At 31.3% G+C, this 25,444-nt stretch overlaps 1 protein-coding gene across 22 annotated transcripts in view; it reads left to right on the top strand.

The window, feature by feature from the left end:
* Positions 1 to 25,444, top strand: part of LOC143253235 (sodium channel and clathrin linker 1-like) — an 88,532-nt gene that overhangs the window by 52,869 nt on the left and 10,219 nt on the right. For 19 of the 22 annotated variants that reach the window (XM_076506732.1, XM_076506730.1, XM_076506728.1 and 16 more), the window contains 7 exons: positions 3,104 to 3,195; positions 12,456 to 12,542; positions 14,974 to 15,163; positions 17,452 to 17,523; positions 20,153 to 20,376; positions 21,111 to 21,303; positions 22,968 to 23,104. In XM_076506732.1, the coding sequence (XP_076362847.1) occupies positions 3,104 to 3,195; positions 12,456 to 12,542; positions 14,974 to 15,163; positions 17,452 to 17,523; positions 20,153 to 20,376; positions 21,111 to 21,303; positions 22,968 to 23,104 (995 nt within the window). The remainder of the gene's footprint in view (positions 1 to 3,103; positions 3,196 to 12,455; positions 12,543 to 14,973; positions 15,164 to 17,451; positions 17,524 to 20,152; positions 20,377 to 21,110; positions 21,304 to 22,967; positions 23,105 to 25,444) is intronic. The other 3 variants (XR_013029459.1, XR_013029460.1, XM_076506733.1) reach the window with 3 other exon arrangements.

Raw genomic sequence — 25,444 nt, 5'->3', positions numbered from 1 at the left:
ATTATACTCTGCAATTTCCAGTAGTTTCATGTAATAGAATATAATGATTGAATATTTTCAGTTCTTAAATTATGAATTTATTCTCTCACCAGTCACTGCTGGATGTATGTTTTTGTTGTTACAAGACTTAATGTGTAAAACTGACCAAACACATTTGGTGAAATCAGTCACTTTCTAGATAAAACACAGAGGGACCTGAGCATTAAGTAGGAGTTTAATTACAATATTGACTGTATTTTGGTTTAGATTTCTTTGTGTGATCCATGTGTTAATATGTATAAGATGCACTCTCACAAATTCAGACCTGCAAATAATTATGTACAAAGAAAATATATTTGAAAAGCTGTCAGGGTGCATGTGAGTTTTGCTTCCTATTTGAAAGGATTAATTCCTTTTTGAAAATAAAATTATATTTAAATATGAATGTTACTCTAAAACCTCCATGATTAAGGAGTCATTCTTCATGTACAGACTTTTATTGAAGTTTATAATCCTAAAACAACTGTATATAAAAAAATGTGAAAGAATAATTGACCTAGCCATCACCCTACACTCTTTAACGTGCCTCACAAACAACAATCATTACCCTGTATCTTTCCAAGTTAGAAATGGCCATAGTTTCTTCCCTACTTATATAAACAACATCTGCAACACTCCAAATTCAAATTTCATAAAAATAAACTGGGTAATATTTAACAACTGTCTTGAACAGAAATTTCTGGAACCTAAGATTACATTAAATGCCAGTAATAAATTGAAACAATACTATAACGATATTACTTATGCAATAACTAAAATGATTAATGAAACCATGCTATATAAAACTTGGAAATCTACATAAAATTCATGGACTCTTAACTTTTGAAATACAGGATTTTATGTTATCTAATTGTCTAGACTGTAGAGAATTCATAGTAACCAGAAATCTAGCTTTGAAACTTAATTAACCAAACTGAAAGTGAGACCAAAAACTAATTAAAATACAACACAAGAACAACTAGAATAACTTTTGAAATAGATTGGACATATGTAAATCCAAACCTGCCCTATTTTGAAAAGTATTAAAAACCTATAGTCACTTTGATAACAGTAATAATGAAAATGACAGCCACCACATACTTTCAGAAAGCTAACCTATTCTCATGATACTTCTTGAACGCATACATTTGTTAAATGCCACAAAACTCAACAATAGTCATCACACAAAAGATTTCTTTCTTGCCACCTTCCCATAAAACATACCTACCAAAAATAAACATTTATCCACAACAAGCATCTCCACTCTATAACCACTTCTGAAATCAAAATTTACCTCCACAAATTAAAAAATACTGCACCCCATGAAGATAACATCCCCCAACATTATACTTAATCAGCTTCACTCAGTCTTATAAAACCTCTAAAAAACCTGTTGTAAGTTTTCAATTTTCTCAGGCTACATACTACAAATATGAAAATCAGCCATAATAACTTTAATCCCTAAAAAAAAGGCCAAAGCTCTGAAAACCTGAATGTTTTTCATTTAATCAGCTTAATAAACAGCATAGGTAAGCTTCTCAAAAAATAATCATGACTAGATTGCTCTGGCTGCTAGAATCCAATAATTCACTGTCAAACATTCAAAATATCAGTAGGAAAATATACAAACTACTGACCATCTTGTCAGGTTAATAGAATAAACCTTCAATGGATTCAATAAATTTCAAGTCACCATGGATACTTTCTTTGATATTCAAATAGCTCTTAACATTGTATTTTATAAATGTCTGAAATACAAACTCATCAAACATACAAACATAAAATACCCATCCTCTTCACATAATGGATGGTCAATTTCTTAAAAAAAAAAGAATGGACAAATTTGGAATCAAAAACAGTTTCACAACCCTTCACTTGCAATGCCATTGTACCTAAGGCTTAGTTCTCAGCCTACCTCTTTTCACATTATTCATTAATGACCAGTTACATCTCTTGCATGTATATCAATATGCAGGTGATATCGAGTTTTGGAGGACTTCCAGAGATCTGGTGTTTGCTGTCTCAAAGTTACTATAACTACTAAACAGAATCACTTCATGGTGCAATGGATGGTTCTGTCTTTTATAGAAGTCTGAACAAAAATTCTAAGAAGACCAGAAATGACAAACTAACTCTTTACAACTCTCCTGTCATCTTCTCCGAGACTGTGAAATTCTTAGGTGTCACACTAGATCTTAGTCTCATAGTCTCAATTGGAGCTACCATATCAAAGAAATCTATAAAAAAAATTACAAACCAGAATAACATACCATAAGAAAATTACCCACATTGTGTATGCAAGACAATCACTATTCTATAATGCATAAATACATTATGGAATATGCATACGTGGTAACATGACACAGAAAAACAACAGCACATAACATTACAAAAACTACAAAACAGAATGTCATGATTGGTATACATCGTCTCCACCTACACTCCCGTTTCTTTTGAAATACACTCTGGTCTACCAGCTATTGAAACCAGATTAATTAACTTCACAACAAAATACTATAGGAAAGCTTATAATTGCAACTCACTTGCGTGTGCCTTCCCTGTTATTGCTGCCATCTCTCAAACATGAAGAAAATACCTGTACTCGTATAATATTATTCACCAAGATAATATTACACCTTGACTACTATATTAAACTGTTCATGAGCTTAACCTTTGTTTTTTAAACAGTCTGTCCTGTTATTTATAGTAATATAAACTACTATATGTATGCCCTACATACTGTTTATTTCTGTTTTATGCAGGTCCATTAACCAACATTAATAACATCTTACATTTTAAATTGTTGTTTTTTGCATATAATAATGTTTTATTGAATATTTTTTATTTTTGTAACTTGCTGTAATTTTTCTGTGATATTGTGTTTGCTGTGTTAATGTACATGGGTCAGAAGTATCAAACAATCATTACATATGTAAGTATACGAAGCTCAGTAATATATTTGTATTTTTTTTATCATTTTCCAATATATTATGAGGGAATCCTTGCATGAAGTATTTTTAGGATCAATAATTGTTATACATGTTATGTTTTATTTTCATAAACATATACATTATCTAAATGACAGAAAACTGAATGCGAGGAAAAGGCTACTAAGCTTGAAAATTATCAGTCAAGATTGCTTAAATCAGAATCTGAAGCAAGTGATATGAAATTGAGGTAAGAGTAAAAATAAATATCACTAAATAACCCTTTTCCAACAAGTGGGTCTAAGTGAGCATTTTTGGTGAGTTATTTTCAAAATGTAATTAAACTATTTTTTGTTTATTATACCAATTAGTATAATATAAAATTGTAGCTAATAATCAATGTTTTAATAATATATACAGTCATGTGAAAAAGTTAAGACACCCTATGAAAGCCTGCATATTTTTGTAACATTTTTGGATATATAGATATTTAATCTCAATTTTAACAATACTGAGAGATTATAGGAATATAACTAAACAATTAAAACTGAAGAAAAGACTTTTCAAGATCTTCTGTAAATGTAATTCTACAAAAATGCATATTCTAACTGAGGAAAAAGTTTGGACACCCCCACATTTATTCCCATTTAAAATGGCTCAACTCACACACAGGTGTATTACACCAGGTGCACATGATTAGAAGATTGTTACTCAGCATTTTGAATGAGGCTTGCCCTATTTAAACCTCAGACATTTAGTTTGATATGCTCCTGACTGTTGAAGTGAGAGTGAGCACCATGGTGAGAGCAAAAGAGCTGTCTGAAGCCTTTAGAAAGAAAATTGTAGCAGCTTATGAGTGTGGTAAGGGATTTAAAAAGATCCCAAAAGATTTTGAAATCAGCCATTCCACTGTCCGGAAAATAGTCAACATGTGGAGGGCTTTCAAAACAACTGCTAACATGCCAAGGTCTGGTTGTCCAAGCAAGTTCACCCTGAGAGCAGACCGCAAGATGCTAAAAGAGGTCTCCAAACACCCTAACATGTCATCACGGGACTTACAGCAGGCTCTGGCTACTGTTGATGTGAAAGTGCATGCCTCTACAATCAGAAAGATACTACACAAGTTTAACTTGTATGAGAGATGTGCAAGGAGGAAATCTTTGCTCTCTGAGAGAAACATCAAGACCAGACTGAAGTTTGCCAAAGAGAATGTAGACAAAGACCAGGACTTATGGAATAATGTTCTTTGGACAGATGAGTCCAAAATTGAATTATTTGGACACCAGAACAGGGGACATGTTTGGCATAAACCAAATACAGCATTCCAGGAAAAGAACCTCATACCAACTGTGAAGCATGGAGGTGGAAGTGTCATAGTTTGGGGCTGCTTTGTGTAGCAGGAGCTAGATAGCTCACAATCATAAAATCCACCATGAATTCTACTGTGTATCAGAGGGTGTTTGAGGATCATGTGAGACCAGCTGTACAAAAATTAAAGCTGAAGCAGAACTGGACCCTGCAACACGACAATGACCCAAAACATACCAGTAAATCTACCAAGGACTAGCTCAAAACTGATAAATGGAGAGTCCTGGAATGGCCGAGTCAAAGCCCAGATTTTAATCCCATTGAGATGCTGTGGGGTGACCTGAAACAGGCTGTACATGCAAGAAACCCCTCAAACATCTCACAGCTGAAAGAATTCTGCATTCAGGAGTGGGGCAAACTTTCTTCAGACCGATGTCAGAGATTGGTAGATGGCTACAAGAAGTATCTCACTGCAGTTACTTCACCTAAAGGGGTCACACCAGCTATAAGGGAGTAGGATGTCCTAACTTTTTCCTCTGTTAGAATATGCATTTTTGTAGAATTACATTTACAGAAGATCTTGAAAAGTCTTTTCTTCAGTTTTAATTGTTTAGTTATATTTCTATAATCTCTCAAAATTGTTGAAATTGTGATTAAATATCTATATATCCAAAAATGTTACACAAATACATAGGCTTTCATTGGGTGTCCTAACTTTTTCACATAACTGTAGGTTTTAAGTTCTTAATATTATAAGGCAATATTTAAAAAGGTTATGAATTTCTCCTAATGTGAGAGATGTTGCGTATTTTCTGTAGACATCCTCTCTTCTCTATTTTATTCATCACCCCTCGAATAAGTACAAATTTAACACAAATTACTCACCATAAAATTGTCATTGCTCAGACAAACCGTAATTTTTATAACTTTAAATTTTGTTTGGTTACAGAGCTATCATAAAAAATCAGACTTCTTTTGCTACACTCAACTATTAGATCCTTTTTTCAGGATTTATTAATAGTCCTCTCTTAAATTTAATTCAATATTATTTTTAATCAGTAGAAAGCCAATGTTTTTTTATCTATAAAATAATGTACTATACTATATTTTCTGAATAGAGAATTTTATGTTTTCTGAACAGAGAATTGTCAGTTTCTCAGTTTGAACAAGGTTTGTTCTCACTGCAGTTACTTCACAGTAACACCAAGTTATAATGTTTTATAATGGTTTTCGTCACACAGTGAGGAACCAGACACAATTGTGATAGTTATGGGAAACTGTCTGCTTTTTGAATGTTATTATTTTTTGTTCTTTGGCGCATTATATAATTAAATGAGAATTATTTGGTGCATTAGTATCATCAGTACAAAAAAAGTAGGGTTAAGTGTCAGCAACAGTTGACAGAAAAAAAAAGATCCAGTTAAGGACTTTATTTCTTGTTTTTCATGTTTATTCTTTTTATCATTATAAAAGTAACTAAAATGTAAAATTGAGGGTCTACTTTGTGTGGTTAAGATTAGATTAAGTAAAATAAATAATAATAATATTATAATGTTTCTCAAGCTCAAGCAGTTCGGACTTTGAAGTAGCTTGAGGGTAATATAATTTGATGGCATAACAGCAACTCCATAATCTCCAGGTGATTTATAACTTATAATGGCATGAATAGTAGTAATTAGTTGTTTACGGAGCAATACAACAATAAAATTTAAGTATAAATAGTTGTATACTGTTATGAGTTTGAAGCTACTTAAGATAAAGAAATGTCGTGTCATGCTACAATTAGAAGTAATTATAGAAAGAAAAAATGGTAATTTATATTTATTTCAATCGTTTTTCTTGGTGGTTATGAGGTAGGTCAAAATAATTAAGTTAGGGTTGAGAAAATAACAGTTGAAATATAAAGTTTTACTAAAAACAAATGTTTGAAATGTATTTAGGAGATTTTACAAATAGCATAATTGATATTTGAGATTTTGGAAATGAATAATAGCTTCTTTTAATCATAATATGAAAATAACTTTGCACTTGGACCAGTAACAAAAGATAGTATATTCTTAAACAAATCTTTAGTAAAATTACTTCATTACAAAATCTAATTTTTTGTGTATATACTGGATTAAATGTTATAGTATAAATACTTAATGTGTGTAAAAGTGTATACAAATTTGTTTATTTTGTACTTAACACTTGTGACTGGGTTAATTTTATGGAACATAGTTATCTTCAATGTCTAAGCTTCTCTTCCCTCTCAACTAGTAAAAAACAAACCTCAAAGAAATCTTAGTGTTAATGCTTTCAATATTTGAAATATATTTTGTTTCAGGTACCTTAATCTACTTAGAAAATGTTTAGACAAATAATAATTTTAGTTGGTCATGGAATGTACATTGTGATCTGCCCTGCTTATGTATTTGATATGTGCAGAACATACAGTTAATTGTAATGTTCCTGGGAAAAGTAATGTACTGATGGACAGTGTTTTATAATTTATAAAATGAGTAAATAATGCTTGTACAAACCTATATTAAAAGGTAGAAAAAATATATTGCTCCAGAACTCAATATTCCTTTTACTTTACAAAACATCAAGATAAATTGAACCCTCAATCAACAATAATGTCATTATATACTAATAACTGCATTATAAATTATTCCAAACAGTTAAGCAGGGTGATTTGCATGTGATATAAAAAATCATCCCACATAATGTTCAGTTAAAATTTATTATTTAAAGTTTCTTTTCAAGTACCTGTGGTGTCTGTTCATAATAAATGACCAACATGATATTTCTTTGGTCTTACATTGGGCAAGTACTAGAACATAGTAGGCTAAATCAAAATAGTAATTTGGATCTGAATGATTTCAAGTGTAATCATCAAATTAAGGATATATGACAGACATATTATGATTTATTTTAGATCTTGGTCTAAATCTGTGACTTAAATGAAGTAAATTTACAAAAATATGCATTAATAAAAAAACGTACTTACACTGTACCATGATGATAAATATAAAGCATTATATTTGTGAGATTAGCAGAGATGCCAACCATTACGATTTGAGCAGTAATCATTATGATTTTGGTGTATACATTACAACTATACACTCATACAGACAAATTTTAAGACTTATTGCAACCCCCAAATTATTATATATTATATAGGCCTGTACACTAAGGCGATAAATTGTTCCCCCAGGGCTTGAAAGGGGTGAAAAGAAAATTTCTAGTGAGATACAAATATATTTTGATAATAAATAAAAGACATAGTTCAAACGGCTACTTGCGATAATCATGTTTGTGCTTGAAATAATAAAAAATATTTGTATCTCTGACGTCTACCAATAGTTTGAGTGTGGTGCTTCTCCATACTGGGTACGTGGGAAAATCCATAGTTACATCATCAGTGCTTGTCAGCCAATCAGCGCTCATGTAGATGGGTATTTCTCGTTTTCTAATCAGCATAGAAACACCAGTGTAATCGTTCACAAGATGGAAAAAAAGAGGCCTCATTCAGCAGATTGTCTTGTTTCTGGCAAATCTAAAAGGAATAAAACTGTGAAAGGGCTCTGTCTATAATCATTACGCTCAGTCATTTGAAATAGTTGGCATCTCTGGATTAGTATTGATTTTGATTGACATTAGGCAACCTGTGCTGTTTGTTGATTTATTTCTTCTGTTAGACCAGGCCATAATAAATTATATGCACATACATTAACTTTCTGTATGTGCCCATAACAATTACCAAACTAGAAACCAGACAAATGATTTACAAACTAGTAGACAATATTAGCAATATGAATCCTGCAGGTGCATTGTTCTTGCAACACGAAGTCATTATTTCTTACTATTAAAGAATATATTTTATGACTTACAATGTATAATATACTTTTGGGGTACACTACACTTTATGTAGGCCTAGATTGACAGTAATGTTTTACCTACTATGAGATGATTTCTTTGATATTTTTAATGCAAATTGGGCACATTTTTAAACTATCTATGGGACTTTTTGGAACATTTGGTATAAGGCATCCATGTTTTGCACTCTTGTTAAAAAAATTTTCTTTCTTTTTAATATTCTGGGTGTGACAAAACATTGCTGTTACTATTACTTTTTCATCTTGTGTCTTTGATCCTATTCTGATGTGGGCTTAGGTCTTCCTGTTCTATAGATTGTGGTCCTGTGCATGACTTCTAATTGTACTAATCTCACTCATATCCCTGTCCACCATGTCTCTTCTCTGTGTTCTTTTACTTTTTCATTTCTTCATTGGCATTTCCAGTGTCATTCTTATTGCACATCCTTCTTCACTTCTTACAGCTTGTCCAAACCATTTCAGTCTAACTTCTCATGCTTTTACTGTGATCTTAAAATTCCAGTTTTTTTTCCTGACATCATCATTCATTGTTCTTTTTTCTCAAGGGTATTTCCAGCATCCATCTTAACATTTTCATTTCAGATCTTGCTTAACTACTCTTCTCCTTTCTTGTTGTGGCTTAAGTTTCTGCTCCATAATTCAGAATTGGCCTAACTAATGTTTTGTATACTTTGCTCTTAAGTTTTTTTGTCAAGAATCAATTCTGAAACTTTCTTCTGTTTATTTCTTATTGCTTCCCTTGCTTCAATTCCACAGCCTTTTTTCTCACAAATGTTAGAACTTAGTAACTTAAATTTGTTTATCTGTTATGTATGAAAGTTGTTACTGTCTTTTATCTGAAACTATTCCTGTCTCAGCTATTATAACCAAACCATCCACAAATAAGAGGTCCTAAGGCACTCCTCTCCTTGCCTTTTCTCTCAAAATATCAATCAGTAACACAAAGGGGAAGGGGCTATAAAGCCTATTCTTGGTGTAGATATACTTCTACTTCCAACTCTTCCTTGTCCTCTTCCTATTACTGCTTTACTCCATCATACATTGGTTTCATATTTTCACCACCAGCTTCTATGGGACTCATTTCTTTCTGAGTCACCAGTAAATGGTATTTTTTGGCATCATATCATACACTTTTCCAAATTCACAAAGCACCAATAAATCTTTGTATTTCTCTCTGAAAACTTTTCCTGCAACTCCTTGGCTATGATTATATTATAACCTTCACTTTACCCTTCCCATACATAAAAATACACTCCATTTCACCAGTCTGTAGTACTTATCTTATTTTCTGGTACCCTTTCAAAGACTTTCAAAATATATTCAGTTGGCTTAGTGCCTTTATAATTTTCACAGTTTAGTATATAGCCCTTTTGTTTGAATATAGACACCAGTAATTTTCTCCCAATTTGAAGGTGTCTTCTCTTCTTCCCATATTTCCTGCAGAAGCTGTCATATCCATTTAGTGCCCTCTCATTCCAAAATCTGTATCATTTCCACTATTAATGCCAATGAATCACTCATTTTTTCAAATATTATTTTTCCAATAGCTTTCTTCATCTCCAATCTTCTGACTTTTTCCATTGGACCTACCATAACTGGCACTTCACAAATCTCTGTCATTTTCCACATTCATCATGATACTCTTTCTCTTGTTTTAATACCATTTTCATCTACTTGAATACAACTATTTTTCTTTAACAATATTAATTTCTCCGTCATTTCTCTTGCGTTTCTCTCTTGATTTTACTATCCTGTATATTGCCTGTTGTCCTTCTGGTTTCCTAGATTTTAATACCACTCTTTACATGCTTCACTTTTTGTTTTCTTTTTATATTATCTATATCTAGTTCTTGTCTATTCATTTTAATCATTAGTATTTCCTATTCTCTTATCTTTTGTTTTATTGTCCCAGATGCTTTCGCATTCCACCACCATGTCTTTCTCCCATGTGAATTTCCTCCTTCTGTGACACCACAAACTTTAGTTTCTGGTTCACCACATCAGTATTTCATAGTGTTCTATTCCTTAAATACTCTCCCCGTCTTGTTCACTACTCTCTTTCCTTGTGTTGCTTCTCATAATTTTGTTGCTTCATTTTTATATTGAGTGATCTTATGTTTCTCCATCAGTGTCTAGACTTTTATTTTACTTTTTCTTTGGATATTTTTTTTCCCTATCCTTATGTCTGCCACCAGTATTCTATGTAGATCATTACTATTTCTCAGGAAATCACATTACAGTCCACAATAGTTGTTCTGTTTCTCTTTCTTACTAACACATGATCAATTTGAGTTTTATGTAGTCTGCTTCTGTAAGTAATAAAATGTTCCTTTTTCTTCTGAAAAGCCAGTATTAGCAGTGTATATATCTAGAGCATCAACCACCTCCAGCAAGATTTCTCTTTCGTTACTCTTGCTTCTATACGTTTTTCCTCCATGAACCACACCAATACTTTCCTCCCTTTCACTCACACAACAGTTCAGATCTCCTCCAATGATTATTGCCTCTGACTTGGGTATGCTCCTTATTAGGTCTTCAAGAGCCCATCATGAATTTTCTTTCTCTTAAACATTGTTTCTACTGTGCATATGCTGATATATACTTATCATTTTAGCCCCAAGTGGTAATTTCACACTCGTTAATCTGTCACTTATTCTTTTAACCTCTAGTGTTTTTTAAATTCTATTTAAATTTATACCTACCCCATTTCTTGTACTTTCACCACTCTAAAACATTGTAATCATTACCTAACAGTATTGATTTTTTCCCTTCCATTTAAACACCTGTACACATAATGCTTGTATTTTTCTTTGATCCATTGCATTTACTATCTTGCTCCTGTTCTAAAACTTCAGAAATTCCATGTGTCCATTCTGTCAATTGATCTTTCTTTACTTTTTTCTCCACTGATATTTTTGGTTGCAGTTATGAACGTTTTGGTACCCTAGCTAATTTCTCACAGCTTTAGGAAGTTGTTGTATGTTGCTGCCCAGGTATATACACTAGCTATGTTCTCAGAGCACTGATACTATTATTGAATAATGTGGTGGAACTCTTTTGCAAAACAAGTGTCTTGTAATCTGATGTGCACTCTTCAGTGGTGAAGTTGTAAATAAAGACTAGGAAGTACAATATATTGTCAAGTTAATATTCTGAACAGTTGTAGATTGCATAGATTCAGTTATAGTGAAGCATGGCATGGCTTCAACAGAGGTATCTATATTTCATGATGTAAAGAATAATAGAATGGTTAGTAGTTTAATAAAAGATAGGTTTTGTGTCACAAGATAAAATGTGCAACATGACATGCCACTTTTCAAGGCAGGAAAACTATATGCTATCTGAGGCTTAAATATAACAATTTTCTTTGAAAGGTGCAGGAGCAACTGAAGCAAAAGGAAGAAAAAATCAGTTAATATACCTGAAGTTTGTAGATACATTTGTAACATTTCTTTAGATGTATATCAAATGTTCATGAATAGATAATTTATTTCTTTAGTAGGGGGACTACTTTCTGTGTACCTGCTTTAGACTGCAGGTACCAGTATCATATAACTAATACAATTTTACTATACAAAGCAATGCTTATAGATTACTGATAATGTTAACAAAGCTGATTTTTTTCATTACTCTTTACTTTGCCAGTAAATATAATGTGTCTGAGTATAATAGCATGAGTTTTTCCAGATACAGTGTTACACATAACTATTCAAGCTGGGATAAGGGGTAGAGCATCACTCATAGGATAAGAGGACAAAATGCCAAAATATCATAAATAAGAAGACCATGTTGAGATTTTTCTCTACAGACTATGTAATTCATAACTCAAGTGTGCTTAACTTGTTAGCAACTTTGTGGTAAAGGCATGTATAAAGCAAAAGGGGCTTTCAGGATCTTGCTGGATTTGAATACTGTTGAACATGTGTGCATTGCTCTAGGTACATGGATACCAGTGGTAAACATTTGATATCAAATAATATGACACTTGATATTCATAACAACTAAATCTGTGGTGCTAGTAACATCATTTATAACAGTAATTGTGCTATGTAAAAGTGAGAATGTAGACAATGTGAATTATTCGATAATTGTTTTGAGCAATATATTCAATACAAATGAAAAAAAAATTTTTTCAGAACATTTTGTATTTTGAAAATGTACAGACAGGTAAGCGTGAAGCATAATTTCTTTTGATTAGGAGTAAGTATATTTAGTAAGTAAGGATGAACAAAATCTGTAAAGGTACGTACAGTTATGCTACAATTACTTGTTTGTATGTTTTGTTATTGGTACAACTCTTTTCTTTTTGATATTATCACAGATTATTAACTAAAGAAGATGAGGTGATGTATTTAAAACAGTGTTTGGAAGAAAGGGAAGCAACACTAAATAAAGTTCAGCAACAAAAGTAAGTAACACACAGTGCTTCAACTTAAAATTTTGTATATGTACATAAATGCTAAACTGTATGTGATAAATATTGTCTACTATTTGTTTTACATCTCGTTTCTGAAGATTTGAAATTTAACAAAGTAAAAGTGTCCTTATATATTAATAATAACCTCAGTGTGCACAAGGAAGAAAGTAGGAGCATGCCCTTCAGTGACTATGCATATGGACTTAATCATTTTAGTGAATGTAATGATGTACAAGTTTATATGGCTTAGTTATATGTGTGTGTTTAACATGCTTCCTTCCCTATCAGTAGTAGTCAAAATTAAATTCCTGTGCATGGATCTGAATAACAGTTACAAATGTTTTCATGTGAAGTGCTTTGTAAGTTACAAAAAGGTGATTTTGTTAATGTGGCTTTTAGTGCATGTCTACTTTATGGTACTTTGAGTTTTCTGTATTCTGTGTATGACAGTGTATAATTATTGTTGTTAAGTAACTATATACAGATGTAAACACTTGTAAAACAGAGATGAAAAGTGTTACAGAATTAGATAATATAGTTTTGTAAAACACAGCAAGTAAGTACCACTGCTTTATTTATTTGTTTCAGTCAGTATTTATATAATAATGTATAATAACAGGTATAATAGTTACTCTGTTTTTTTGATGAGCAATAATAATGTTCATAATTTCCATTAATATTTATTAACTTGTATATCACATATTATGTACTCAGTAATGTTTTAAACTTCAGTATTCACCATTATAAATTTTAACAAATTTATTTTAACTATTAAAATTTTATCAGGATTTAATTCAGCAGTGTTTTAATGATATTTTTATGTATAACAATAAATACTTTTTTTTATTTTTTTGAGGTTTTTTTGTTTACTAAACAAAATTGTCCAGCTATATCACTTGCTCTGTACTTGGATAAATCAGTTGTTTCTAATAGTTATTTTAGGAATTTCATTTTATTGGTCATATATTTTCTGTTATTTTTTGTATATTTAGATTGAAAAGTTTTGCTGCAAAGTAGTAATTTATTTTTAAATAATGCAAGTAAACCAGTTGTAAGGGACCTTTAGTAAATAGCTTGTGTAAACAAAATAAAATGTACCTGAAAAAAGATAAAGATGAATCTCAACAGATATAGAACACCAAGATACCATACAATTACTTAAAAGCTGTATTTGAAATGAATCAAACTGTGTGAGCACTAGACACTCATTACTTTCCATTGCCATTTAAATTAGTGACATAAATTGGTGAGAAGAAAAGATTTCCATTAACCACAGCAGTGTTAAATGACTGTATAAATGTACTAAATTATTGATAAGTTTATTTTCTAATTGATTTGTGCCTTGATGTACAGAAATAGCCATTTGCTATTTGACTAATTGGAAGCACCATATGCAGAATATTGTAACTGTTATGTATCAACTGTTGTGTCATTTACATTTTCAATCCACAAAATTGAACAGCTTTTTGGTATTACCATTTACATTGGCTGATAATTTTGCCACATTTCTTTTTTATTGACAGAGCTCCAGTCATGTATTGTGAACAACTTACCTGAATACTTTATTTAGCATTTTGCTTACTCAGAAAATTCCAGTAACCAACCACAAGCACCATAGATTCACTGAGTTACAAGGTGATGAAAAAAATGTTACAAAAGTTTCAACATTTTTGGTCTATAATGATATACACTATTCAGCTCTTGTCATACATGACCAATAAATGTATGTTAACTTTCATAGGTAATATAATATATTTGTGGCTAATTCAGATTACGACAAACTAGCCACATGGCTAATACAAACCAGGGAAGCAATGAACTATTTATTCCTTTAGTTGTTTTTTTTTCTGCCGCCTGTCATTTGTAAAGGATACTTGTATTTTCATTGATAAAGACATATTTTTTTAAATTATGTAGTTTTATATTTTGGATCATTGACTATAGATGAGATATGGAATATTTCTCCAGGATATTGCTAATGAGTTTGTTAATTATGTTATGTTGGTTTTCTTTGTGTATCAGTTCTATATAAAGACATATTTTTTTAAATTATGTAGTTTTATATTTTGGATCATTGACTATAGATGAGATATGGAATATTTCTCCAGGATATTGCTAATGAGTTTGTTAATTGTGTTATGTTGGTTTTCTTTGTGTATCAGTTCTATATATATGAATCTCGGAGCAAGTTATCCAAATAATGATCAGTAAAACGGACTAACAATTAAAAAATGTATTGTTCATAATTATTTTAAGGAAGATATGTTTGTTGAATATTTGCTAATACCAATGCAATGTCATTTTCAGTTAATTTTTTTACATTAAAATATCAAATTTTGTGGATTATTAGTTATCACTATATATTTACATATGAATATATAAGAGCAAGTACTAAAGAAAGTATTAAATTAATACATTTCAGGGAAAATATAGAGTCTCATGAAGCAGAAGCAATACAACAGGCTCGTGAAAGTATTCGTTTAGCAGAGAATGCTGTTATGGAAAAGGATGAAGCAGTGTTTCGTGAGCATCAAGCCGTCAAGGAGGCTCAGCGTCTGCAGACATCCATAAATCATTTGATGGAAATGGCAGCAGTTCGAACAAAGCAGGAGGTGGCTAGAATATTGATACATATATTTGTATATATTAGTTTGTTATAACTTAAAAAACAAGTTGAAGCAAAAATAAATTAAACAGAAAATGCTGCATTAATTGAAAAGATCCCAGGGTACTATAATGTGGGATAATAAAATGTACCCTAGGTTTTGGAGATGACTGAAGAAGTAGGACCCACGTTGTGGTGGGGATACACCGTCTATCAGTCTTAACCTCCATTTGCCAGTCTCACATAAGAAATAAAAGAGTAGCTATAGAAATAGAAATTAGGAGAGCGAGATGAGGGTGCTCAAGCCCACAACTTCCCACATCTATGTTACCATTCACTGATTCCAGATAGTTGTGGGAAGGTGACTGCTCTCCAAAGTAAAAAAAAATACATAAACAATTAAAAATAAGGTACTACCATTTGTGGGAAAGAAAGTTAAATAAACTTACTTACCTCTTGAAGTTAGCATTCCAGCCTCCAATGTGGTAGAAAGGCCCTGATTGATAACACAGAATACAAATTATACTAGTATGAATGATCCCATACAGTTATTTAAACAAATTAGTAGATAACATAGGTAACTTTTTTCATAAAAATAGAAAACTAGAGGTAAAGAAAATAATCCTCAGTGTTTGTTCCTGTACATGGTGAGGGGACCTCCCAGGGAAGGTTCTGTTCTTTCAGTTTACCTCTGGGATCTAAACATCCATCCATGTGTTTGCCATGCATGGTGACCCATGAAGGGGAGGAGAGGATCCTGGTAGTTGAGGGGTCCAACTTTGGTCTTGAATTCCTGTAAATGGGGGGGCCTTAGGGTGGCCCCTCTAGGGTCAGTCAGCTAGTCCACTTGGACTAGAGTCAACCAAGTATCAGTGTTGGATGTTCTCAACAGCTGTTGTGGACATTGTATCTGATATTGGTGTTTGAGTATAGTGCTCACAAAACCCTGGCATTGCTGCAGTGTCCTTGTTTGACATTGTAGTGTGTCCCCTTGCATGGCTCAATGGTGGTTGGGGTCAGTGGGCACTGAAATATTCCTTATTTTATTATGGATCCTTCAAATAAAATCTTATATTGCATAGGTAAATGACCACGTCTTGAAGATTCTGAGCAGCAATCTTCAACATCTGTAACACCTGTATCTCATTTTCTTATACAACATTCTCTTTCAGACAAACCTTTAAGACAGATGTCTAGAGGGACTTGCTGGCTCTCCAAAGTCACTAAAGAAGCTTCAATCTGGTGACATATTGATAGAAACATCCACATCTCAACACAGTGAACTCCTCTTGCATTCAAAGGCAATTGGGGATATACCCATTGAGGTTACGCCTCATGCTACTTTGAATTCATCACAAGGAATTATTGTTGAGAGGGATTTGAAGAACATCCCTGAGTCAGAGATTCTCGCTGGTTTCTCCAATTAGGGAGTTTCTGCAGTGAGGTGTATCTCCACTCCCAAAGATAGAATTACAATGCCGACCAATGTCCTCATTCTGACATTCATATCACCACGTCCACCTGCCACCATCAAGGCAGGTTATCTTAATTGCAGGGTACAGCCATACATTCCAAACCCTCTCAGATGTTTCCAGTGTCAGCAATTCGGTCACTCGAAGACGTTATGTCATGGTTGCTTGATGTGTGCTTGTTGCGATGGCAAGGACCATGATGTCTCCTCCACAGTCACCTCCAAAACCTAGGGTACATTTTATAATCCCACACTATACTTTGGGATCTTTTCAATTAGTGCAGCATTTTCTCTTAAATTTATTTTTGTTTGAGCTTGTTTTTTAAGTTATAAAAAACTATTATAATTAGTCAGAGGTTTGGACTTGCTGTTTTTAATGCACTCCTTCCTTGTGATTTTGTTTACTTTATCAAAATGTATTAATTTTCACTAAATGTATATATATATTTTTTTCATGACTAAATGATTAAACAAAATGACATGCTTATTTGAAATGAACAATTCTTAAAACTTTCACATGAATATTTTCTACATACTCAGTGTGTACAATATTAGTTTATAACAGAAGTAAATTTATACCAAAGGGTATAGAAGAACCTTTTAGTAGGCTAGCCTAAATCCACTATATGTTTTTCACCTTATTAAATTAGATTTATTTTGTTTGTGTATTTACAGTCAACTTCAGAAAGACACACAGGATTTGAATTCAGTATTTATAATATGTGGAATATTATGCATGTGATACATGATTGATTTAAAAAATCTTTACAAAATTTTGGATTTTTTTTTCTAATTTTTATAAATTTTGCTTTATTACATTATAGGTTGAAAACATTAAGAAGAAATGCAATGAAAACCTAAAAACACTCACTGAGGAGATACAAACTTTAGAACAGGTTAGAAATAGAACATATCACAAAGTAAATATTTTAACATTAGGATTGGTCAGAAAAACATTATCTGTTTATCTTAAAATTTTGTTAATATGTTTTTATTACTAGAAGTGACAGCTGATACTTTCTAGGATTAAAATTCTGTAAATACTGTTATGGCACAATGGTTTTATTTAATTCACGACTGATGTGTAGATGATGGGGACATTTCATGCCTTCATACTGTTTGGCACATAAGGCAGTCTGTGTTACTTTTATAATAGTGTAGTAAACCTATAATATATTTGCCTCCACATTTGGCAGGAGTTTCACCACCAGGAGAAGTTATGAGAAAATTGAATAAGTATTCTAGATATCACAATGGGAAACGAGAAAACAGCCATACACTCCTATGACTTAGTGCTACTATATCTTATTAAGCTAATTTGCTATTTCTCTTGCAGTGTTTAAATTTTTTAATTTAATTCTTAAATTATACACTGAATTTTCTTGCAACAGTTTTCTCTTGTTTGAAATAATGTTTGAATTAAGGCATAAAATACACATCATCCTTTTACATTTTTTGGGGGGCCTTTGTTAGATACTTTTTTTTTTACATGTGTCACAGAGAAAAATATTCTTTTGTTAGCATGAAATTAAATTTTTTTTAGCTGATATGAATGTAATCATGACAATAATCTCATTCACAAACTCTGTTGCAGAAATACAGTTTATGAGTGGTTGTTTATTTATTTAGTTTAAGGAAGTGATTCACAAACTCTGTTGCAGAAATAGTTTTCAAGTGGTTGTTTATTTATTTGGTTTAAGAAAATATTTCCTTACAAGAAAATTTTGTGAATGTTAGTTACTTGTATGTTAGTTTGTGGTGGTGAATGATGAATTGATCAACTTACAACAAATCTCAGAAAATTTGTTCTCTGTGCCATATAACTTGAATCATACATACACTTTGATGTATTCACACACTCATTACACATGCATGCAAGTAAAAGTACCTATCCACAGTGATGGGAAAAACTTAATCTGTAAATTTAAGTTATTTCGTGGACTTTTAAAATGTTAATTATGTTGCATTCTTGGTTTCACTCAACTCTGAGCTACTTACACTACCCACCATAAAAAGTTATTGAGAGCAATTCGAAAATAACACATGGTAATTTTACATTTTTATTTTTTAAGCTATTTCACATTTTGGAATGTGAATAACAGTGTGAGTAATTCTTAACAATTTATTGTTAAATATTCAATTCTGAAATAAGATTTGACATCTCATTATTCATGCCTGGTCTCTTATCAATTCAAAAGTAAATACTGAGCTTTTCCTGTATGCACAGCTTTTCAAAAGAGAGACATACTAATGCTCAAACAGACACTCTGGTTCATAATATATATATATAATATAGGTAATTGGGTTACTATTTGAAAATCCTTTTTAATCAATCTAAATATCTAAGCAACAGTCAACTGAGAGTGGGGAATAGTCATGTAATAATGCACACAATGTACTAAAGAAAAAATGAACAAAAACTTATGAACTTTATTGTCTATTAAATGTAATTCTAAAGTAATAATCATTACATTCTAATTTGCATATGTACCTGGAAATAAACAAGTTGATTATTCAGTGCAAGGTGTAGAACTGCATGTGACCAGACAGTGATATTCACCTTATTGTTGGTAAGAATAAGATGAAGGTGCAGCTCGTGCTTGTTGAGCTTAGGGGCAAAACTTTTTAAAGTGGGTATCCCTGTTTATTTCCTGCATGTGGTGGGTGCCACCTGAAATCCTTTTGGGGACCTCCAGTATATACACACACACACACACACAAGGAGATCATTTAATACAAATCATTTAATAAAGCTGTATACAACTAAAACTTTTTTCAAGAGTATTTGAAGTAGAATACAATCAGAAATTAAAATTAATTCTATTAAAAATTATAGTATTTAGCCAAAAGTCATCAAAGAGGGTTGCTGTAGCAAATCATGAGGCATCTAGATTAGACTACAAAGCTGAATAAACAAATCAACACATCAGTCTTATCGAATTTTGTGTTTTATTTTTTGTTAGTTTGCAGGTAAAAAAGTATTTGAAAAATATATATATCACAGACAGATTTGAACTTAGATAGTTCTAAAATTTATAAATAACCCATTCCTGTTATGGGTACAATGCAACTAGCCTATTGTGTATTTTTGTGCTTAAATTACACAAAGTAATTTCTATCTTGTATTTCAAGTAAAAGGTACACATTTAACTTTATTATTAACCAAAGGATCTTGCTTTTTATCATTTTGTATGTGTACATGAAATTATCAAAACCCCTGTTACATACTGAAATATGGCCCAGCATGACCAGGTGGGTTAAGGTGTCCGATTCGTAATCTGAGGGTCGTGGGTTCAACTCGCTGTCTTCCCTCTAGTCTTACACTGCTAAATTAGGGAAGGCTAGTGCAGATAGCCCTCGAGTAGCTTTGCACAAAATTAAAACAAATAAACAAACATACTGAAATTTCATTGACATGTAATTTTCTTTTTTCTTTTTGCTGCTACTGTAAACTTGAAAAACATACAGCCTGTATAATTGGTATTTATTTAAGTTATATTTTTATATTTCATATTCTATCTATAGGAAAATACCAACAAACAAGCTCAAATAGAAAGAGCTATTCGTGAGAAACGATCAGTGGAACTAGAGTTAGAAGCTGTATATAAGAATGGTATAAGTAAAGGACCAGAAAATAGCCTTCTGTTGAAAAGTCTGACAGATAGATTAACAAAGGCAGAACGTTTACGCGATGAAGCTAATTTGAGACTGGAAACTTTAGAAGCAGAATTAAAACGGATAAGGAAAAGGTACTTTCATGTGAAGATGTTTTGTTTATTTAATATTTTGTAAAAGATACTGTAGTTAAGTTCTGAACCATTAAAACAAACAAGGAGCAATAATTAATGGTTGTCTGGTACAAGTAAGACAACATTTTATGCTTATAATCCACGTGTTGGATTTGTCTTTCTTTTATTAAATTTTCAGGCCAACATCAAGAGAATTAAACTAATTAGTTCTTTGCAAATTTTAATATAAACTTTTTTTAATGTGAATCATAAATGTTCCTTAAACAGTCCCTGGTTTCTTGTTAATACTTTTACCTTTTATGCGTGTGGTTGGACTTGTAGCCCACTTGAATTAAGGAGCATTGTAAGTGCCTGAAGTGATGAAATCTTAAGTTCTATATCATATCAAAGACTTTGACTTCAAATTTCTCATTTCTGAACCATAAACAGTGTGCATATGAACCACTCACATAATTGGAAAAGGCCATGATCTGTTTTTTATAATTCTGAAAATTGCAGTCTTCTCTAACTTTAGCTATCAGTATACATCTATTGATTGTATATTGAACTTTCATCTCTTTTGTTATAATGCACCAAATTGTGCATTGATCATGTTTATCTGCTATTAGATCAGCACTGGTGTTTGGTGTGAAATAAGAAAATACACAAGTGATGGTTTATACCAGAGTAAATTCTGTTAATGCATTCTGATGAAATAAATATACTTGATTACTATTTCTATGTATTTTTTACAGTCATCAACAACAGATTACACATTACAAAAATGAGAACAATTGTTTCAAAGAGTGGCTAAAAAAGAAACAGTCAGACTTCGATAGTGTATCCACAGAAAAAATTCATCTTGCCAATTCCTTAGAAAAACTTCGCCACAACTGCCAATCTCTTGAGGAAGAAACAAAGTTGTTAAAGAAGAAGTATGAAAAAGAGGTCAGAATTTTTAGTTCTAAATATACAGGTTTCTTAAAATATTCATTACCTTATAATTACACAAAATTTAATTTGAAAATTAGAATTGTTAAGATAGAAAACTGTTTCTAATTATTAGATTTATAATTGTAACATGTAGTTTCAATTTACGATTATGAATGTAGGAGTCTACTGATTTAATTAGTGGAGAATCCTTTATATGTATATTTTGCATAGATTTTAAATTGTAATTAATATTTTTTGTCAATTGTGTTTTATAAATGTTTTTCATAATTCAAGAAGACAACCTCTTTTAATATGTTGGAAATAAGAGTAGTTTAAACTTTTTAATCACAAGTATTTTACTCATTCTCAAAGTTCGGTTGTGTTTAAAAACTTCATTCATATTTTAGCTTAATTATGCTATATAAATGATTTCACACAGAAAGGTCTTGAAACATCTTTACAAAACACTTGATTATTTGGGTTTGCTTCATATTTTTTGCTTATATTTTTTAACAGTCATAATATAGAATGAACCACTTTAATTAATTAAATTAAGTACATGAAATTAAGCATTTCTTTTTCATATCAATTGAGTAACTTTGGAAAAAACACTTTTCTTCAAGATTGAAATATTTGATGTATTTTTAAAATGTTAGTTTAATATTTTTATAAACATTTAATAATGTCAAGTTGAGTATGTTATATTAAACAATTCTGTAGTTCCACCATGTCATTACAACTCGTATTGCTGTGTGCTTTAACTGGTCTTGGATCATTCAGCATAGTTTCTATTGCCAAATGCTGTCTTATTAAAATCACAACACTTCTTTCTGCAAGTTTTCTATGATCTATTTAGTGTTTAGGACAGTAATTTCCTAGTAAATTTCAACTGTCTAATTGTACAGAAGTCTATGGACTTTCCATCTGGTGACTGTACCATTACAGTTGATCAGATAGAAGCCAGTTTTGTCTTCTAGATAGATATCCTTTTTGATCACATTGCTGTTGCTTGGGTCATATAGATAACTTTTCACTCTAACTTTTTTGTTTGCAGATTCTCACCTGTTACAAAATGCTGCATTTTATATACCACAAATATGACAAGATTTGTTGCAGGTCTCTTTCTGGGTTGTCTTCAACCCAAATTGATCCATATTCCATTGTTTTCAAATTCAGTTATAAACAGGAAGTATCCACAACTCGGAAATTCTAAATACTCATGTTTAATGCATTTAATGATCTTAGTGTATGAATATTTTGCATCAGAAAGAGCTGTTACATGCCATTCCAGAAATGAATCAGATTTCATTGGCATCACACCACCTATGAAACACAATTGTATTTGATATTGACTTTGATTGCTAATTTATATATTTAACATCGTTTTAATATAATACACTCAACATCTAAATTTTTCTAACCTGTGATAAAGATTAATGAATAAAGTAGACCAATTATAACTATAGAATGTAAAAGCAGTGAACTTATTTGTTTCAATTGAGGAATAATTTCATTTGCATATATTTTTTTTAAAAAACTACTTATGTTTTTGAGACAGAATCTAATTTAACGTGTTAATAATTTGCTTAATATAATGAAGCTTGCTTTACAAATATTTTAATTAGTGTGACAGAAACTTCAAAAGTTAAATTTGTTGTAACATTACTTAAAATTTTCAGGTGACTGTCCATAGAACACAATTAGAGAAAGTTGAACAGCAGTTTCAGCTAAACTCGAAGATGAAAGAGGAATCTCATCAAGCTTCTATCACTGAACTTGTTACTCTGCTAGATGCACAGCAGAAGTTGAGTAAGAAGTAAATAACTAAATTTTATCTCTCTCTGTGTTTTTGGTGTTGTAGTTTCATATGATAAGCAGCATTATAAAAATACCTAAATTATATAATAATGGCAACTTCTTAGTTACATATTTTGTAGCATTACCTTATAGGATGTTAAATTTAACACTGAAATTGCCAAGAGAATCATCTCTTATTGTTGCTTCTTTTTTCAACCCTTCCCAGTATTTGGTTTTCAGCTAATTAAAATAGGCCACCATTTTCAGCCTGCAAAGGAAACTTGATTGACACCACTGTTGAAATGTTTGGCAAACTGAGTATATAACAATAAAAAAAAAATCTCATGCACAAGTACTATGGGATGTGATAAAAATTGTAAAGTTAGAAAATGTTCAGTCTGTTCCAAATGTCCTTATTGTCAGTGTTCTTGTGATTTCTTTAACACCTAAATATTAAGTACAATGAGAAATGGGAGGAAACTACCTTCCAGCATACAAAACCCTCTCATACAGTTCTATTGAGAGTTACATTCTTGGTTGTTACATATACCATAGTTATTTTGTTTAATTGCCTGAATACCCAGAGTGTAAAATTTTTGTATGGATTTTTTATTATTGTACCATTCAGTAGAAGGTGCCACATTGATTTATTATGTAGGATACATACACATGGAAACATATATATCCATTATAGTAAATTGAAACACAAGGATATTTTACCACATCTTTTGGCCATATTTTAGGGGAAGGGGTCAACATCAGGCAGAATGGAAGTACATGTCTTGTTTACTTTCTTTCTGCCTGAAGGTGACCCAAAAAAATGTTATTGAAATATGCTAACAAAATTTTATTGTTTTGCAATAACAAATAATTATATCTTGAAAACTGTGTTACTTTTGTTAATGTCATAAAAATTATTTTAAATATTTCATTTACACAGAAATTTACTAAAAAATAAGTGTTGTTTGATTACAGGCAGAAACAAACATTTTGATATTGACACATAAAGTAATAATCATTTAAAAAACTGTTTGTGTAACAGTAGAATTCACACAGCATAGTACTAATTTGACCATTCTTTAGCACTAAAATATAATAAAAAGTCATGATTTCTGGACAGAAAGGACAAAAAAAATCCATTCTTGTTAGATTGAAAAGGTTTCACTTAACATGGATACAGGGCTACTTCCTTAAATGATTGATTTATGTTTTGTTTATGTAGATGTTTTATTGCCATCTGCTTTACTTCTTTTTTACAAATAATGCATATACGCAGTTGTAACTACATTTACAGATTAACTCTACATATCTGTTAAATGTGAATGTTTTCATTAATCTTTCTGTGTACTCTTAAATGAATACTTTTTTCACTGTCTTTATAGTACTGTCATACAATTATTATTGTTCACAACGTGGTCTCATGACAAAAAATACATAAAAACACTGTTAGTATTTTGAATTACATCGGTGGTTTACTTTCTTAAGACTTGACTTGTGTTAAATACTGTGCTGCTGCTTGATAAACTTCTTAGATGAACATTGAGGAAATAATTCCCACTGGATTCTGGCTATTTCTCTTCATTTTACTTGTGTCATCTAATTGATCTTGTAGCAGTAAGTATATTTGTAAATTAGTTAATGTGAAAGAAGGTATAAACTCTTCTGAAATACAAAAATTGATGTTTTTGTTTGAAACTATAGCTTGTACTCAATGTATTAGTTTAATTATTTGATTTTAGAATCTCAATCTTTTATAGTACTTATGTTTAAAACTGCTAAAAATGTGTTAATTCTATTTTATAAAAATTATATGATTTACTTGTACTTTTCAAATATGAAAGTATACATAACAGGTTCTAGTTTTTGTTACAAAATGTGGTAGTGTGATTTGGATGTTGCAAGATAAGTTTTTTTTAGATGTGAATATGTGTGTACTACAGTAACTGTAAGTTTGGGTTCTTCATATTTACAAATATAGAACTTTTTTAAAGAAAAAAAAGTGAAATGCAATGTAAAAAAACTAGCAAACAGTTATCAGTCAGGGATAAAAATACATTTTAACATGGGTTTGGTTATATTGACCTGTTGATTATTAATATGGGTAAATGAGAATTGATGGTTAGAGCTTGACTCAAAATCTGAGGGTCATAGGTACAAAAACTTGTACCACCAAACATGCTTGCCCTTTCAGCTGTGGGGGCATTATAAAGTTATAGTCAATCTCATTATTCATTGGTAAAAGAGTAGCCCAAGAGTTGGAGATGGGTGATGATGGCTAGTGCAGATAGCCTTTACTTAGATTTGCACAAAATTCAAAATCAAATGGCTAAATGATTAGCTGTTGTTCCTTTTACCAACC

The sequence above is a fragment of the Tachypleus tridentatus genome, chromosome 6 (assembly GCF_004210375.1).
Source record: "Tachypleus tridentatus isolate NWPU-2018 chromosome 6, ASM421037v1, whole genome shotgun sequence".
Classification (NCBI taxonomy): domain Eukaryota; kingdom Metazoa; phylum Arthropoda; class Merostomata; order Xiphosura; family Limulidae; genus Tachypleus; species Tachypleus tridentatus.
This window is presented reverse-complemented; position numbering and strand designations above follow the sequence as displayed.